Here is a 19085-nt window from a genome sequence, read left to right on the forward strand (position 1 = left end):
CTGCTGGTTGCTGTTGCCACGGTAACCACATGTTACCCTAACTCTAAGTAGGGTTTGAATCCTTACCTACCTCACAATGAGTGGGTTTACATGGACAGTTTAATTCCCTTCGGAATGAAAGTTCATTCCTATTAAAAGTGATCTTGTAAACATCTAATTCAGAATGAAAATGGCCAATGTGATTGAAAATTCATTCCGATGTAAGGGGCTGGAATATTCCGTTTCTAATTCCGAATGAAAGAATTTCTCATACTTGTATACACTCATTCCTCTTTAAGTTCATTCCGGTCTTTCTGTGCATGCTCGTTTCCTTGCCCTTCTGGTGCGATGACGTATATAGCACACGTGACTGGTATGCGGCAACGGGCTGAGATAGAGCAGTCAGATTCGATGCACTTACTGGTTTCCATTCGCCACAGCACAGTCTTCTACCTCCCATTAGCAGAACAAGGTTGTTGTTGTACTGCTGCTTTAAGAATATAAGCAAAACAAGTCCAAAAAAGGCACTAAGAACGGCGGCGTCAAGCATCTTGTTATGCGCAGACCCGAATAAAGGCGATTAAATTGATCTATGTAAACCCTCATTCAGAATGAACATTTCACATGTAAACTACCTGGAAAAACTTTAATTTCGAATGATTTCATTCAGATTTATTTCATTCCGAATGAGAAGCCATCATGTAACCGCACCCAGTGTTGGAAGTTGGAATTGTGAAATTGGATGTCGGAATCTTGAATTTCGGAGGGTACAGGTTCGGACCTTATTTAAAAGCTGGGTTAGGATCCATATTGCTCTCCCTAACTCTGATCCTCAAAAACACAACTCATACAGGCTGTTCTCATGCACTGTTTGTACATAAATCTATGAAAAATAATGCACCACAATTTTTATATAGCCTAAGTAATAATCAACCCATAATTTGTATATAACCCCCGCCATTGGGAAGGCTGCAATCACAAGACCATTGTGCTGACTGGAGTCCAGTCAGAAGCAGTCCACATAAGGAAGCAGGTTGGGATGGTGGTTGGGTTACAAAACACAGGACTTTCCAGCACAGGACTTTCTCCCTGGAGACTGGTGTTAAGAAACATGAAACCATATGAACTATGTGTCATTTTAATGTACATCGTCCAGATGTTTTTTTTCCCCTAAACCTAACCACAGTTACTTTACTTGTCTTCTAATCCTAATCCAAACATGTTTTTTTTTCCTACACCTAACCAAAAAATGGGGCCTACATGGGATTATCTATGGGTTTCGTAATGACTTCATGCCAGCTGCCCACATGGGTGGGTTTACCCAAGTGGGCCCCACATGGGTTGTGCTACGGCTACCTGGGCACCAAGTGGGTATAGGCCATAAATGGGCTTCTTATCTTGGGCCCACTTGAATAAAACCACTCATGTGAGTAATTGGCATGGCGCCAATCCCAATTTTTCAGCTCATTTACCACCCACATGGCCACCACACATAAATATTGGATGGGGTGTAATGTCATTCATGGGGCACTAATTCATTTGATTTCCTACAACCCATTTTAAGAGGATATGTGTCGCATGTTACGTGACCAAAAAGGCACTGGGAGTTATTTCCTCCTATATATAGTGCATACTCTTCAATTACTGAATCTGAGCCTGAGCCTTAGAGGCAGCCTCTGCAGACGACCATCATCATGCACTCAGTCACCTCTTATTGCATTAGTACCGCAGATAATACTATTATTACTAACTAATCTTCAGTAGTGAATCATAAACAAATTAGTGCATCATTAGACAGGAGTTTGGTATCTCTCAGTCAACTAATTACCAGATTCATAAAACTTAATTTATCCTAATACTGTTTATTGAAAAATGGGATCTAGGCAGGTCCGCAATTCACAGTAAAAAAAAAAAAAAGCTGCCTCTGTGCATGTGCTAAGAATAACTTTGACCAGAGCTGGAATCCTTTGGGCAGATGTCACAGTAATTAAAACATTTGCAAAATACCTTTATGGCAGAAAACATTGATTCAATTTATGTTTACATTTCAGTGACTTCCAAGAATATAGCAAAGTCATAATAATTCCTGGCTGGTTCTGTTTGCTATTTGCCCTCGTCAATTCTGCAACCCTGGCTCAGAAGGGTCTTGTTTTGTCATAAACATGTAAATTTTGGCCAATTGTTGACACCGTTGCACAATCAGAATGGAATGGGAAGAAGGGATTTCAAAAAAAAGGTAAATCCATTGTTGGGAAATGAGGTGAGTGAATGACAGGAATGTAGGAGAAGGAGGATGAGGAAAAATTAAAAAAGGAGGGGGAGGAAATTGGAAAAGAGACACTAGGAGGAAATGAAGAAATGCCCGTAAGGGAGTGGACTATGTAAATTCCCTAATTAACCTTTATTGATTTGTTCGTCTAATCATGTCATGGGCAAACACACACACACTCTCTCTCTCTCTCTCTCTCTCTCTCTCTCTCTCTCTCTCTCTCTCTCTCTCTCTCTCTCAGGAGTCCCATCAATATTCTTTACTGAGAAACCTCTCAGGCAGTTTTCATCTGGTCTTAATCACACATAGAGGGTGAAGGCAGGATCAGTCAGAGTAAAGTGGACCAATGAAAATAACCGCTGTCTGCCACTGCATTAATTAAGACCACACACAAGTACAGTACACACACAAAACACACACACTTCAGACCTTTTAATTAGTGTGACCTTTTGGACTGCGATACAACAAAACATTCTAAATCTTGAACCACATCTGACTGAATGCCAGTAAATTGAACAATCCGCCACGTGTTTGTGGTTATTGACTGATATGTCCTGCTTTGTCACCACAGCTGGTTGTTTTTTCGCGCCAAAAGGCTGATTTATGATTCATGTCATGAAGAATGTGTCCAATAAGCTATGAAAAACCCCACACTTTCATCAACTGTCTCAAATTATCATCACTGTCTCCATTTCTGTTTCCATCCGACATTGAAGTTACAGTGTGAGTGTTCCACCTTGTTGCCACACTCGCCATTGTGTCGGTGTGTCCTGTGAGTACTTTGCTTGGCCTCAACCTACCGTCTGTCAATACCCCCCACTACATCTGCTTGGACTGAGTACTTACCTGGTTCTGGATGTCTTGCCTCCTTGACTATGTCCTCTGTCTGCTCCTCCACGGTACCGTTGCCTGTGATTGAACTGAACTCTGTTTTTTGTGGGACTAATGCCACAACTCACTCACCTGCCTCTCGGTCCAGTTCGCCAAGGCTGCCAAGGACTTTGTGGAGAGACTTCGCTGGAGTGTTGAACTGTATTTTGTGCTGTTTGCTAGCCCTGTTCTGCATCGGCTGAGTAGTAACAATAAATACCATTCTGAATTGTTTCTGGTCTCCATTGTGCTGCTTTTGGGTCTTAATACCACTTGTCACATTGTCAGATGTTTTCTACAAAAATACAGTCACTAATGAGGTAAATCCAGGGCGATGCTGCTGATGCTGGTAATCATGGTTAATCAAAGCCAAATTTAAGTGCAATGAAAGCTGCAAACAGCGTTGGGCGGGACCTTGGACTCCCGCCGTTTCGGCCTCCAGCTCACGTAGACAGTTAAAGACAAAAGTTTTAGACGATTTTAGACCCCTTTCCACTCTAGCTCACAGCTGACAATTTCTCCACATTTGCTCATGTTACTTTCAGAGGAACTAGCTCATTTCCTGTTGGATTTAGGTCAGGGGTGTCAGGGTGTGACTTGTAGGTCTAGATGAGACGAACAAGCCAGTTTTGGTTTGATCTTTCTACGACATTCCTACGGGCCGCAGTGGCCATTTTAGTGTGTCTAGGTGGTGTGAAGATCGTCAGGAGGTTTTGTGGCATGTCAGCTTGAAGAGGGCATAAAATCCAAACCATTCAAGTAATGACAAAGTTATACAAAAGATATGTTCAGCAGGAGTTGGCCTATAATGTGTCCATGTTTGAAACCGATACAATAAAAGGTCTAGGAGTAGATATTTTTTGAAAAAGAGCATTTTTGAGGCAAAATCTTACTTTGAAAGGGAAAATAGCTCACTTCCTGTTGGATTTAGGTCAGGGTTGTCATGATTTGTAGGTCTCGATTAGACGAACAAGCCAGTTTTGGTTTGATCTTTCTACGACATTCCTACGGGCCGCAGCGGCCATTTCAGTGTGCTTAGGTGGGCGCTTGCCCATTTTGGCACTTTTGGGATTTTTTCTTTCATTTTATGAAATTTTCCGCCAGTGCTGACATTCGTGCCAATTTTGGGGAGTTTTTGAGCATGTTTAGGGGGTCAACTTTGGGTTTTCCCTTCAGCCGAGGTCCCTAATAATAGCTGTGGAAATTGACCACTTGCCCAAAGTCTGTGTTTTGATTGTAGAAAAAACATTCAATGTGCTTTCACACCTAACCTATTTGGTTTAGTTAAAATGAACTCATGTCTGTTTGCGGGATCAGTATGGTCTGTTTAGGCTGATGTGAAAGCTGTCAATTGAACCCTGGTGTGGACCAAACAACCAAACTGAGGCCGTTCGAAAAGGTGGGTCTAGGTCCACTTCCAAACAAACTCTGGTGCAGTTCGTTTGTGGAGAGAAAGAAAATGAACCACTCACAGGATTTTAGCTTTTTTTTTAGTATGATGTTAACAGCTAAATCAAAAAATAAATCCATCTGCTGATCGTGAAATCTGTCTGTGATCTGTAATTGATCCTGATAAAGGCCTTGTATACCCATTACATATTTATGCTAATGCAAACATGTAACCATGGAAACACATATGCATGAGGGTATTTTCCCAAAAACTGCCATCATTGTACTTTGTCTGTTCATTAAGTCCAATAAAAAACTGTGTGACAGTGATCCCACAGTATTAAGCCCCAAATCATTACTGTACCAGACGCCTTCTTTTCATCCTGTCTCCATGTTAGTCATTATTCATAACATGCAATTGATTTGCAGTCTAATAATATCCCACTAATAATCCTTACAATCAGTTATTTCTCTATGAGCTCTTTGTGCCACACTTTAGAAGCGTTAAAGTGCTGCTGCATAAACGTTTGTCAGTCACCAGAATAGATTTCCCCATGTGGGTCCTGATGATGCAGGATGACAGACGCCAAAATTCAATCTAACGATCAATCAACGAGTTACCTGTCAGTCCTCTTGGTTCGTTTGCAAAAATAGGGACTAAACCAAAACTAAAATGCAGCAATGTATCACTTTGTCCCTCTGGTGCAGACCAGATGAACCAAACTAAAAAGCACCCTCAGTTTTATTGTTGGTTTATAAATGACCACAAGAGGATACAACTACCAAAACAATGTTGCACTGTACATCTATAACACATGATGATTTAGTTTTACAAAGACTAAACAGAATAGTATGTATGCCTTTTGTTTATGATAATTACTTTTTATTTTATTTTGTTTACAAATCTTAAGAATATTTTTGTTTTTTATATGTCAAATGTTGATTATTTCATTTTAGTGGTTTCAGATCTGTGCAAGTTGTTGAAACTGCATTCAGCTTTAAAATTTTTTGTTAGTGCCCAAAGAACCTAAGAAAGGCCAAAAAGGAAAAGAACAACTATTTTGTATTTCAACCACTGAAGGATCTGATATCCTTCAAATGGTAAAACCCAATCAATAAGACCAAGACTCACAATAAAAAGCCAGCATCTAGTGGCCGTCACCAGAACTGCATCCCAAGGCTTTTCTTCTTCTGGGTTCAAAATTCAGCTGTGATGCAGCCAGCGGGGTGATGACACAGTATCGTACACATACCCTCAACTCTCCCCGTCCTGAACTCCACCACCTCGCCCAGCCCCCACCTCCCACAATGTTCACTGACAGATAACATGACCAAGAACTCAATGACACCCACAGGTAGACCCAGAACACCTTTTTCTCAGTTTTTTAAGCACAGCAGTGTCACTTTTTGAGATGGTAACTGGAGGTTGTAAAATGATACAAAAGCACAGAAACCAGGTGATTGTGATTTATTTTAGGAACATTTTGCACTTTATATGATGTTTAACAATGAAGACAGACAACTGGAACATTCAAACCCAGATTCCATGGTTCATTTCTCAGGCAAACTTCATGCAAAAAGAAGAGTAAGAAGTAACAGTTGAATAAGATTTCAAGGTAGAGTTATCTCTGATGTTAGTGTTGTAACTTGAGATGACACCATAAGTAAGTAATTTGGCCCTATGATATGTTAAAACACTTTGAATCTGATTCAATATGACATATACTTTAGCCCTGTGATAAAATCAGTTTGTGAGTGTTTTGTGCTTTTGGTTGACACTGAACTTTGTTTCCTCTCACTGTCCATCAAATTCTTCTTTGCCGTCGGCGCGTAAGCATCTTTATAATTTTCAGGAGACGTGTCAGAGGTTTATTAGCTCTTTTAAAAACAAGCCGGCAGACTCAAGTGGGTCTCAGCAAGCGGGCTTGACATTTACTGGAGTCTTTCCAGTTCACAGAATGCCCATCAGGGGAAGTATCGAAGCAGGCACTCCAGGAGACACACAGTGTGCTTGTTCATCTTACAGAAGAAGATCATGATATTTTAGAAATCTTAAAATTCAACAGAAAATTTAGGTGCTTTACCAAGCTGATAATTATTTTAAATAGAGTTTCCATGTAGTGGCTGGCTATCAGTTTCAACTTTGTGTCACTCAGACAATAATATATGCACATGTTGTTTATCCTGCGATAAAGATATTAATATAACTGAACATATTGTTGGGGATCCTTGATTTGCAATTTGAGCATCTCAAATTTTATAGTATGGATTCAAATGTGGCAGATAATTCAGCTCAACTGTCTTTAAACTCTGCTCCAACATAGTAAAAACAAAATTAGGTTTCAAGATTGGTAACAGATTAGTAACACTGGATAAATTCCTTCCCTACCTATGATATTATGTAATCTAAAACAGCAACATCAGAAATTTTTTGCCTCTTTTTAGGTGGCAGGAGTGAGATATTTTCATCTTGTTGTGTTATGGTTTCAAAATGATGATGACAGGAGTAGATACAAAAATAGGGTGTAGGCTCTATGATTTTTTCTTCGCCAACTATCATGTTTTACCAAATGATGTGCAGATTTTTAGGGCACACTTTAACTCAAATGGCTAAAAAATAGTGCATATAGCTGCTGTAAATGGAAAATAATTTCCTCGTGTGAACATGCCCCTCAACCCCTCAAGGTTTGGGCTGAGCCCCAAATCTTTACAATGTCTGGCTCCGCCCCTGCTGCTGGCTATTGCAGTGGAGGAATATGTATTTTTGCTTCAATAAAAGTATGATTATAACAGTGTAAAACTACTCTGTTTAAGTCCTGCAATCAAATTTTTATTTAGAATAATTCAAACATAAAGAATCAAAAGTTACTTGTTTTGCAGAAAAACATTTTAAGAAAATGTATACTGATGCATCAACGTGAAAGCAGCATGTTACTGTTGTAGCTGGTCAGAGTGGAGACACTTTTCAGCCCAGTGGTTCTTAAAGAAGAGGTCAACCTCTCCAAAAGGTCACGCAATAAATCTGAGGAGTCGTGATATGATTAATTGGCGAGGAAAGAAGAAAAACAAAGTTTTGCTACATAAATCTGTATTTAATATTTGGACTTTTCTTTAATCCCTCTGAAATATTGGATAAACAGCTATTTTAATAAAGCTGTGGTAAAGCTCTTTTCAGTGGAACTGCTAACAACTCATAGACATCTAAAAAAGCAGGCTCTATCTTCAACAATTAAAATACATGTTTTTAAATGAAATATTTTTTGAATATATTGTAGTACTACTTAGGTTAAAGTATCAATACCGAACTGTTAAAATAAAGCCTTACATTCAAAGTATAGAAGTATTAACACAAAATACTTGAAAGTAATTGTCATGCAGAATGGCCTCTCTCCAGTGGCGTAAGGTACTTACAATGGGCCCCAGTGCACACTATTATGAGCGGCCCTATTACACCCTAGTTACAAGTTATGAAGCACACACACACACACACACACACACAGAGTTTAGGTGTTTTAGCAACAGTGTGTCTTATTGCTGCTTTTACATTACATCCACTTGCAGATACTTGATATTGGACACATTAACATAGGCCTACATATTACACAGCGATCATCAATACATATCTGTTTAAGACAAATCTACAAAAGAAAATAGGAAATTATGAGTTTAACTTGATAGTTTTTTATTGGTAAATTATAGTTTTTTAAATAGTTTATGTAGAATAAGTTTATAATTTGTTATAGATTGACACTGTTTTACAAAATCAGAAAACCATGATGGAGATAGCTTTTCCTTATTTAGGGAATGTATGGAAAATAGCACCATTTTTGTTTTAATGTGAGTTCTTCTTTGAACACGGGCGTATTTCCAGGTGGCAGTCGGGCCCCTCCACCCCATGGGCCCCAGTGCAACCACACTGTCTATATTTACGCCCCTACCTCTCTCAGTGTTTTTATTATATAAATGTATTGTTGGATAATCATATTTGATGCATATACAGGTAAGAAGCATGTTTATGTTGTTGCTGGTCGAGGTGTATTTTACATGCTGGTCCTTCTGTTGGTTGATCATCTATGATTATATGTAATCATTAGCTGTCAGATAAATGTAGAAGAGTAGAAGTATAAGTAGTAGCATAAAATGGAAATACTGTCTGTAATTAAGTACAGTACTTGAGTAAATGTACTTAGCTACTTTCCACTACTGTATGTTGTTTTATGTGAAATCTTAATTAACTCAATTGTTGTCCAAAAATTTAGTGTAAAAGTAGAGTAAAAATTAGAATATATCCCTCTGTTATGTGGTGGAATAGTAGTATCACAAAATAGAAATACTCAGAGTTGTAAGATATTGTAAGACTCATAGAGTAATTTCTGAAACTGTCTCTTAATCTTTTCATTAAATTCCCTGGCATCCATACAAGGAAACAGAGTGTATCATATTGATGTATGTGGTTCATTCCTGCGCACTGAAATATGAAAACAGACACATTTAAAACACAAGCAACTATGTTTATTTACAGTCAATATACTTTAACAATAGGATCTGAGAAATGCTTATATAAAGAGTGAGTACGGCACAACTGGCTTTACAGAGCATGTGTTTTTGTGTGTAAAATACAGATTGTCATAAACACCATTGTTTTCATTTATACATATTTACATCACTGATAACTGACAGCCAACATCTGTTGTGACAATCAACCTTTGACAAGGACACAGAAAAAAATAATGCTAGTATCCATACATATACAACTTATCAAAACAAGACAAGTGCTGGTGTGTTTTTTCACTCACTACCTCAGTAAAGAATGTGGAAACGTGTTTTCTTTTTATGCTGTTCATTTCCCCACAAAATCCTTTGGAAATCCTCTTCAGTAAGCCAGGTTCAAGCAGAATACCACAGTAAGCCTGAGGCGCACACAGCTCCTAATATGCATGTGTGCAGGTGCATGCACATGGCCACCCAGGCACAAACACACTCATCTGACGGTCTCCCGCACTTAAAGCCACTCGGACATAATCCAGCTGTGGGAGTTGGGGAGCTGTCTGTGCGTGTCTTTGTGCTGGTGTTTGGCCACAGGCATGTGTCCTATGTTATTCTGTTTACACTCCACCTGTCTACACTTCATCCCTCTTGTGCCTCATTTCATTAGTTCTGGTAAAATGCTGTAGAACAGGAGATGCGGCGGAGCAGGTTGCCTAAGCGGTCTGAGTTATTAGAAAACAATTTATACAACAGGTCTGAGTCAGACAGAGCAGGAGGTGGACTTCTACTCCGTCAAGACGGGGGATTTGTGTTACCGAAAGTCAAAGTATATTATGCTGTTTGATGAGCATTTTTCTTCCTACTCTGTGAAGGAAACTCTGAGAAACTGCAAAGTACAAGGGCAACTTTTTAATTTTGACAGGGAAAAGAGGAAGATCCGCATTTCAGAAAGACTCACGTACAGTGAGCTGGGTGATCATATCAACAGTGGCGCACCTAAGGTGCAATACAATTGCTGCCCCACCACTGGCAAAAATATCTGGAGGGCAACATTATCTTAAACAGGCTTGGACCCATTCATTTTGGCTGTGGCGTGAAGGTAGTATCTTATGAAACTAGACAACCTCAGACATCCATTGGTAACAACCATGTCAGTATAGCTTGTCAGGAAAGGTGCAAAATAGCGCTGCAAAGTTAGGGTAAATTTTGGCGGGGGAACAACTGGCAGGGCCATTTTCAAAGGGCTCCTTTAAACTCTCACCTTAAGATATCTGAGTGAAAAAGGGTTCAATGGGTACACACAAGTCTCCCCTAAACTTGAGAAGACTTGGTCCCCGTAAATTTTCTGTTCCTTAAAACTTAACCCTTCAAATTAAAGCTGTAGTCTGTCTACAACCAACCTATGTGAAGAACAATGAATCGCCTAACATGTATATACAGATAGATAAGACATTAAAACAGGATTACTCAAAATGTTAACTGTACCGGTATTAGTATACACATCAGGTAATCAGTTACATTAACTGTAAAATAAGAAATGAAAGTATCGGTATACAATTCCTTAGCCCTCCATATTGCAGTAGTTTTTAACTAGCCTGTAAACTATAACAGCGTAACCAAATTCCTGAAATCCAGTTATGGCTTTTGGTTTTGGTGTGTCACCCCAAGATTTTCAGTGGTCCTATCTGGTCACCCCTATGTAAAATTTCTGAGAGCGCCACTGCAACACTAATGTGTTGTAAGTCTCACAAATCTACAGAGACTTGATCAAACATCTACATTTAAGACAGTTATGAACAAAATCACCTCAAATTCAGCAAATCTGAAAACGTAGGACAATAAAATTTAAGAACTTTAATACATGTCAACTTAAATGGGGGAAATAAAAAACAAAGTAAGAATATATCACATATCTACAAACCATCACATAAGAAAATATGGTTAAAGGACTATCATGCAGTGCATCATGACAGGAAATGGAGTAATATGAAGAGTCTATTTTTCCTCGTCTCACTATGCTAGAATTGTCACATCCTGCACACCTGTGTCATTTAAGTCATACCGTTCAGTGTTGCACGGCATGCTGGGAGATGACTTGGCAGCAGGACAGAGGAGTGTGCGGAAGTGCTTCCTGAAGGTGTCAGAGAGGCAAGCGTAGAGGATGGGGTTAGCGCAGCTCCACGAGTACGACAGCAGGACCACAAACTCAAAAGCTCTGGTGAAAGTCAAGATCGGGCCATTTTGATACAGGGAGCAGAAGTTGAAGGTGTAAAATGGCAGCCAGCAGATCCCGAATACCACCACCACTGCGATGACCATTTTGGTGATCTGTCTCTCCAGCCGGTGGCTCTCGTGGTTCCGCGTCTGCCCTCGGAACCGTTGGGACCAAAGGGTGTACAGCAGCGCCGCATAGGCGACCATCATGACTGTGAACGGCAAAGCAAACCCCATGACGAAGGTGTAAGACAAGACGCCGAGCCACCAGGTGTCTGATGCGAGGTCTGGTATGCACAGGCCTTGATCAGCTGAGAAGTGAAGCGCCATGGGGAGGATGGTGAGGAGGGAGAACAGCCACAGGAACGCCGAGATGATTTTGGCCCAGCGAGGCGTTCTCCAACGAGCAAACCGAAGCGGGTCAGCCAGTGCCATGTAGCGGTCGATGCTCATTGCCGTCAGACAGAAGACGCTGGTGAACTGGTTGATGCCGTCCAGCACCATGACCACTTTGCACGCTATGTCACCAAACATCCATTCATTCTGGAAGTTCTGGCTCGCAATGAAGGGAAGACCGACCATGAAGAGTCCGTCGGCTAGCGCCAGGTTGAAAATGTACACTGTTGTGGAAGATGACATCTTGTCCAATTTCAAAATGACAACGACAACGAGGATGTTCCCAGCAAGTCCCAGGATGCAAACCACCAAGTACAGCATAGCCATGGTGATGCCGAAGCCATCAATACTGTCCTCCAAGAAAAAATGCTCATCCACATAGGTGTGATTGTAGTCTATATCTGATAAGAATGAGGCATCCATCCTGCCGCAGCGCATCAAATAATTGATCAAGAAAGAGAATAAAAGTGTAAAATTACAGTCAGAGCAGTGGCAGCTCAGAGGGAGAAAATCTCTGCTTCTGTTTAAACTCCTCTGTGAGCAGCTCAAGAGACACCTTTTGACTCCCCGTGGTGGAAGTACTCAGAGGGAGAGGAGTAAACAAGTCAACCGAAAAACCTGAAAATCAAACACTGTTTTCAGGTTCAAGAGCAGCCGGGCTTCAGCAACTCTCCAAATTCCCCCATCCAGTCAATCGTTACCTCCTTTTATCTTTTAAAAAAACCTGTCAAAGTTTATTCCTTTGTGGTGGAGTCAGCACGCTTTTTCTTTGATACCAATGCGCACACACACACACTCCCGTAAACACACTCAGCAGTGTGGAAATGAGCAGGACGAACACTCAGATGCTTGCCTGACCACTCTTTCTCCCTGGGAGCCCTTTTATATCTCTTCCCCCCATAGTGTGTGAGGAGTGTGTCTGCTGCTGTGTGTGTGTGTGTGTGTGTGTGTGTGTGTGTGTGGACACCCCCCCCCTGTTCATCAGTCTCCAGAGATTGTGATAAACTCCAGCTTGGCTCACGCCCCTTTCTCAATTCCTCAACACTCCCCCAGTTCCTCTGCCGTAATGCTGTTTCCAAGGTAAACCCTGGCCCCCATCTGCTACAATACTTTTGTTTTCATAACTTTTTCGCTCCACTCTTTCTTCTCTCCCCTCTGCTTCTGTTTACTTCACCCCCCCTCCACACCATCCGTTTTGTCTCTCTCCACTCCACCCCTGTGCTCCTCTTCCTTCTCTTCATCCTGTGCTCCTTCACAGTTCAGTGGGGGGTCATACAACTAACCCTAAACACACACACACACACACACACACACACACACACACACACACACACACAATAACACTATCTTGTTGCTCGGGCCACCCACCTTTACAACCCAGACTGTGTAAATCTGCCATCAGGAAATAGAAGTTTGCTGTGTGTTTTTTCAGGGCTTTTGTTTTTTGACATTTGACATGGGATGCTGTTTTTGCTTCTCTGACTCCTTCCACTCTTCTCCCACCTATCCTCCTTGTTTTCCATACCTCACAAAGAGAGAGGTGAAAGAGGAAAAGCAAAGGGCGAAAAGGAGATGAGAGTGTGCGGGGAAGGAAGGGGAAAAGATGGAAAAGAGGAGAAAGAGAGAGAGGGGTAGATGGGGGGTTAGCAAGATAAAGACTCTGGATGAGCGATGACCTCCGTCCTGTTGCAGCTCTGACATGCATAGCTGGAATACCCCAGGAACATCCCAGAGAAAACCTCCAGCATGTTCCGCCACCCATCGTTGACACTGCAAGCAAGGCTCAAACAGACCCAGTTGATTCTTCCGGTCACGTTAACCTCGGTCCACTGATTCTATACAATTCCAGAGACATTTTCTGAGAGCTAATTCATCAGGTGTCACAGATTTCCTCAGAGATATTTCAAGACATACCTTCACTCTTGCTTTTAACTGGTTCCAATTATCTAGAAAAATGCCTTTGTAGTCTAAACTCCTGATTAGGTTGTGGCTTAACTTCCCCCTGGGGACTAGCACTTCACACAGCGAAGCCCACCTCTCGCCCCAGCTCCAACACCCCGTAAAAACATCACTGGAAACACTGTTTCATGGTGCTAAATTTGGAGACGTTTGACAGCTTCGTATTTCACAGGCAGTATTTCACTGTAGTGTTCAAACAGACACGCTGGCTTCCACATCCACGTGCTGCAGAGCTGTCTGCAGCGAAAGGACGAGCCATGTGCAATCAAACAGATGACATATCTCACATTGCCAAACTCAAGGCTAAGTGCTGCCTCACTATTTATTAGAAAATAAGCTTTTCAAGTAGAGATGTACACGTTTTTTGCTTTGACTTATTATGTAGGAAATGTAATGACAATAGAATAATGACACCATCATTGGTTCCCTATAAGCCACGCTTTTACTATGCAATTCTGTCTGCCACCGGGTACAATCTCCCGGGAAAATAAAGGCATGATTAACAGCACAAAGGAAGTGCATCAACTATTGCACAACCAAAACAAGAAGAGGATAGTGCTTTTGTTTTACCCCATAGCTGTCAGTAGCTATCCCCACCACATTCTCACCCCCAACTCTTCAAATACCAATGCTTGGTCAGTGACTCTAAACATCAAACTGTGACGTGCTAGGTACCATTCCAACATCAGTTTCACTCATCCACCTCATCTCACACCTGCCCAAAGTGGACCCTCTTGTTTAAAGACTATGGCAGTTGCTTGGACTGTCAGAAAATGCCACTACCCAGTGCGTCTCATACTGCTGCTAAAGGGTGCCTCTGTGTGTGGGTGTCTGATGCTGAGGGCCACTGACCAAGCATCGGTATTTGACGAGATGGGAGTGAGACTGGATTGCTATTCCCAGTTACCAAAGAGTATCGCTGTACGTTCTTTGCAGGTATTATCCCCAGTAGTGGAAATGGTGGTCGCAAGAACAGCCGAAGTAAATATGATATTTGCTGTGCTGTGAGGAAAACAGAGATCAATCCAGTTGTCTTTGCAACAGCAGTGCCAACAATAATACTACGTAGAAAAGTTGTCTGTTTCCATTTCAAGAGGTTATTTTTCTCAAATGGATGTTGTGTCTCTTCACCATCTCACATGTAGGGTCACAGGAAAATATTTTTTTGTTTCACTGTCAAACAGCTGTGGCTTTTAACTTTGGACTCCTAGTCTTTGCCAGGGAACACTAGAAAAAAAATCCATACTTTAGAATACCATACATGCTTATTCTTGTTTTGCAATATCTGAATGAGCATGAGATGATGACCACCTGAGCCTCAAAATGTAAATGTTAACCATACCACAAAGTCCTTAGCCATGCTTGCAGCTTTGTGAGGCTGTGTTTAGGTACAGTGATGCTTTGAGCTAAATGTTAACAATAACATGTTAACGTGCTCACAGTGACAATGCTAACATGATGCTGTTTAGCAGGTAGCCTTTATCACTTTCACTGTCTTAGTTTTGCTGGTTAGCGTGCTAGCATTTGATGATTAGCACTACAGCTGAGGCTGATTGGAATGTCTTTGTATTTGTCTATGTATTTGGTCATTTAAGAATCGAACAAATTGAAACTCTAACTTGATGGTTGCATATGAAAAAAAAAACAGAGGCTCATCAAAGTTATGAGGATCCATGCTCTGGGAAAAATAAATGTCTACACAAAAATTTGTGCCAAGCCACCTGGTGGCTGTCAAGCTATTGAAACGAAAAATTTGATCTGCTTGTGGGGCCGGAGTAAAACTCAGTAGATAACCAAAGTCCCTCAAGCGATCGCAAATTTCACAGCAGTTTATCTGGTAGTTACGACAGTTCACTAATAAACAAAAATGTCAACTTCATGGTGGCACTACAGTCAGGGGATAGCTGAAGTCCGTAGGATATCCTCTGGGGATCATGAATAGCTGTGCAATATTACATGCCATTCTATCTTGTAGCTGTTAAGCTTTTTCACCAAGTAAGTGGAAGCTTGGATCTGCTGGTGTCTCCAGAGGAAAAGTCTGAGAACCGCCAAAGTCATTAGGATGCATTCTCAAGTAGGGCTACAACGATTAGTCGACTAATTGATGACTAATCGACTATTAAAATAATCGGTGACTATTTTAGTAGTCGACTAATTGGTTTGAGTCATTTTTCATAGAAAAGTACTATAAAAGTACCCCAAAATACACTTATTGCAGCTTCTTACATTCAAATATTGGCAGCTTTACACACTCTCCCATGATGGTGAACTAAAACCCTTTGGTGTCAATACGAAACAAGAGATTAGATGACATAATTTTGGGGTTTGGGAGAGACAGACCGACATTTTTCAACATTTTAACACATTTTTCGATAAAATGATTAGTCGACTAATCGAAGAAATAATCGACAGATTAGTCGACAATGAAAATAATCTTTAGTTGCAGCCCTATTCTCAAGGGACCTCGAATATCTTTAGCTGATTTCACGGCATACAACCTGTAGTTGTCAAGATGTTTCATTCTGAATCACTAATGTTAAACTGATAATAGCACTACATTATATGTGAAGGGATCACATCTGTAAGATTCATTCTCTGGGAACCATAAATATCTGTAAAAAAGAGTATGTGCCATTCTGTCTTGTAGCTTTCAAAATTTTTCACCAACTAAGTGACAGCGTGGATCTGCTAGTGTCTTTTGAGGAAAAGTCTGAGGACCACCAAAGTCATTAAGATTCATCCTCAAGGGACCTCGAATATCTGTAGTTGATTTTAGGCGTTCAACCAATAGTTGTCAAGATGTTTCATTCTGAACCACTAATGCTCTAAAGGATATGTGAAGGGATCACATCTGTAGGATTCATTCTCTGGGGAGCATGAATGTCTGTACAAAATTACAAGCCAACCCATCTTGTCACTGTCGAGCTTTTTTTTTTAACGGAATAAGTGAAAGTTTTCATCTGTTGGTCAGAGGAACACCAGTCATTAGGATCCTCAAGGGAACTCAAGATGACTCTAAATGTTGACCTCATGATAGCGCCACAAGATACATCAACAAATCTCCAGTGTCTGTTGGATTCATCCCCTGGGCATCATTAATGTCTGTAACAAATTTCATGGCAATCCATGCAATAATGTTTGAGATATTTCAGTCCAGACCAAAGCAGTTGAGCAACTAACAGACCAACATTCCCATCCATAGAGCCATGCTGCTAAAATTACAATACAGCCCTAAATGAAACACAGAGACCATATGCAGCGTGCATGCAATAACATAATTCCATCAAAATGTGAATTGGACAGTGTTATTGTAGCTTTGACAAAAATGTTTCACAAGAAGGCATATTCAGTAAAAGATGTTCCATATGGAATGGCATGAGGCACCAAATGCTTTCAGCATACTTGGAAGTGAGAGGAATTTGTCACAGAAGAAATCTGGAAACTCCACGTCTTATTATTGTGTTTATTGTTTCTGGGTATCAGCTTATTTTTATCCTTTTGTTTCCCAGCAACACTGACAATGAACCCAGAGTCACTCACGTACAAATCAGGCTTCCTGCAATTGCAACACAAAAATGTAAAATATTTAAGGGAATTTTGGTCGAACACTGCACTGTTACATCTGTGTTTCACTAACAGAGTGGATGAGGCACAATCTGACTGCATCAGTGGATGGATTCATTATATCCAGGTTGGCATATTAACATTAATGCCATAAAAAAAAGGCAAAAGGCAGTATAACACTGTGGGTGATTTTTCTTTGGCGGTGTATTCCTGTTATTATGATGCAAAACTGCCCAAAAATATGCAGTGTGATGTCACACGTTTTGAAGTTATATTAGCATAAAACAGCAAGAGTCTCACACATCAGAGGTAAACATCAGTCTCTTCCTCATAATCAAAGGATGAGGGCTGCTTTCCTGAGCCACCCTTATACACAGCTTTTCAATAATCCTGAAAAGACAGACATCTATTGAAGAAAAGGCAGAAAGACCAGCTAATCCTCTGAGCAATCACAATGCGATGGATACATAAGATATGCTGCATCTTGATTCATGATGAGAAGATGAAAGGAAACTTTCAACAGTATCTTCTCATCTGCCACATGTGGCTGTTATACAAAACTCACAACAATGTGTTATTATCAGTGTTTAGATGGTGAATTGTGATGCTGATATTAATTCACATAACCATCAGTGTACCAAGTTTTTGCTACAGTGCTTTACAGGAAACATTTAAGTGGATGATTATGCAAAAATTATGAATAGAAGGTGTTGCAAACAGGAAATCTAGTGCTTTGTGGCAGAGTTGTATCAGTTACTGATGATCAGTCTTCGGGTTAAAGGTCAGCATGCCTAGGAATTACCCCCGAGAAGTGAGGGACAGCAGCAATCCTGGAAACTTCCACTGGGGAGAGAAAATTCCAAAGAAACATCCCCACAATCTGTTCCTCGTCAGAAGGCAGCAAAAAGTCCACACGTGCACTCACACACACACACACACACACACACACACACACACACACACACACACACACAAACAGTGGTGAAGTATTTTACTGAGTAAAACTAGTACTGCGACAGTCAAAAAACCCCTCCATTTCTAGTAATTGTAAAAAAGATATGTCATTACTAGTTCATTGTAAAACCTGCATTGAAAATGCTGCTCAAGTAAAAGCACTCGCTATTATTGACAACATGAACTTAAAGTATGTAAGTACTCAGTGACCCTGTGTTCGGCGGTGGAATCAGAGTCAGAAATACTTTATTGATCACCGAGGGGCAATAATGATTCATTATAGTTGCTCCGATGTGGAGAACAGAGAATTATAAAAAGTAAGAAAAAGAGTATGAAATAAAAGTACGGAAATATAAAGCAATAAAAAAATAAATCGTGTTTAACACTAGCACATAAAATATAAAAAATTAAAATATTAAAGAAAAATATATCGTCACTCTGCTGAGGCTGTAAGTGTAAAAATTCAACTACAACATATACATTGATAGAATAAAACAACAATAGAATTAGAGTAAACATAAGAAATATACAGTTATGTGCATTGTATGGCGAATTAATACATACATTTAAGAGGTGAAAAATACTGCACGGTTGAATAATTGCACAGAATATTACAGCAGTTGAATCATTGCACCCAATAGATAATTATGAATTACAACAGCAGTAGGTTAATAAAGTCCAAATGCAAGTCTACTGACTCAGAACAGCTGAGACTCTGAGGGAGAAGTTTTGCAGGTTGATGGCAACCAACAGGGACGACTTCCTGTGGCGCTTTGTGGTGCATCTCAGGTGCACATACCATATTCTTTTCAGTATGTATTCATATTGCTTATCAGCAATGTATTTATTTGCATTGATTTCTCATTATTCATGTTTGTAATGAGACAACAACACATATAAGAGATACTTGGGGAGAGAGCTTGCCCAGGTCTTGCACTGCTTGTGTTACACATTTCTATTGCATTGAGAGAGTAATATGGATTTATGAATGTCAAAGCAGCAT

At 40.4% G+C, this 19085-nt stretch overlaps 1 protein-coding gene across 1 annotated transcript; it reads right to left on the minus strand.

Annotated features, from left to right (window-relative positions):
- Nucleotides 1–9004: 9004 nt before the first annotated feature.
- Nucleotides 9005–12458, minus strand: LOC126399537 (somatostatin receptor type 2). Its single transcript, XM_050059565.1, has one exon. The coding sequence runs from the start codon at nucleotides 12041–12043 to the stop codon at nucleotides 11009–11011; it is 1035 nt and encodes a 344-aa protein (XP_049915522.1). The 5' UTR covers nucleotides 12044–12458; the 3' UTR covers nucleotides 9005–11008.
- Nucleotides 12459–19085: the final 6627 nt, after the last annotated feature.

This window comes from Epinephelus moara, chromosome 13 (assembly GCF_006386435.1).
Source record: "Epinephelus moara isolate mb chromosome 13, YSFRI_EMoa_1.0, whole genome shotgun sequence".
Lineage (NCBI taxonomy): Eukaryota > Metazoa > Chordata > Actinopteri > Perciformes > Serranidae > Epinephelus > Epinephelus moara.

Excerpts from the sequence above, each read along its gene's own strand:
- LOC126399537 (XM_050059565.1), bottom strand. The coding sequence starts at position 12,043 with ATGCGCTGCGGCAGGATGGATGCCTCATTCTTATCAGATATAGACTAC.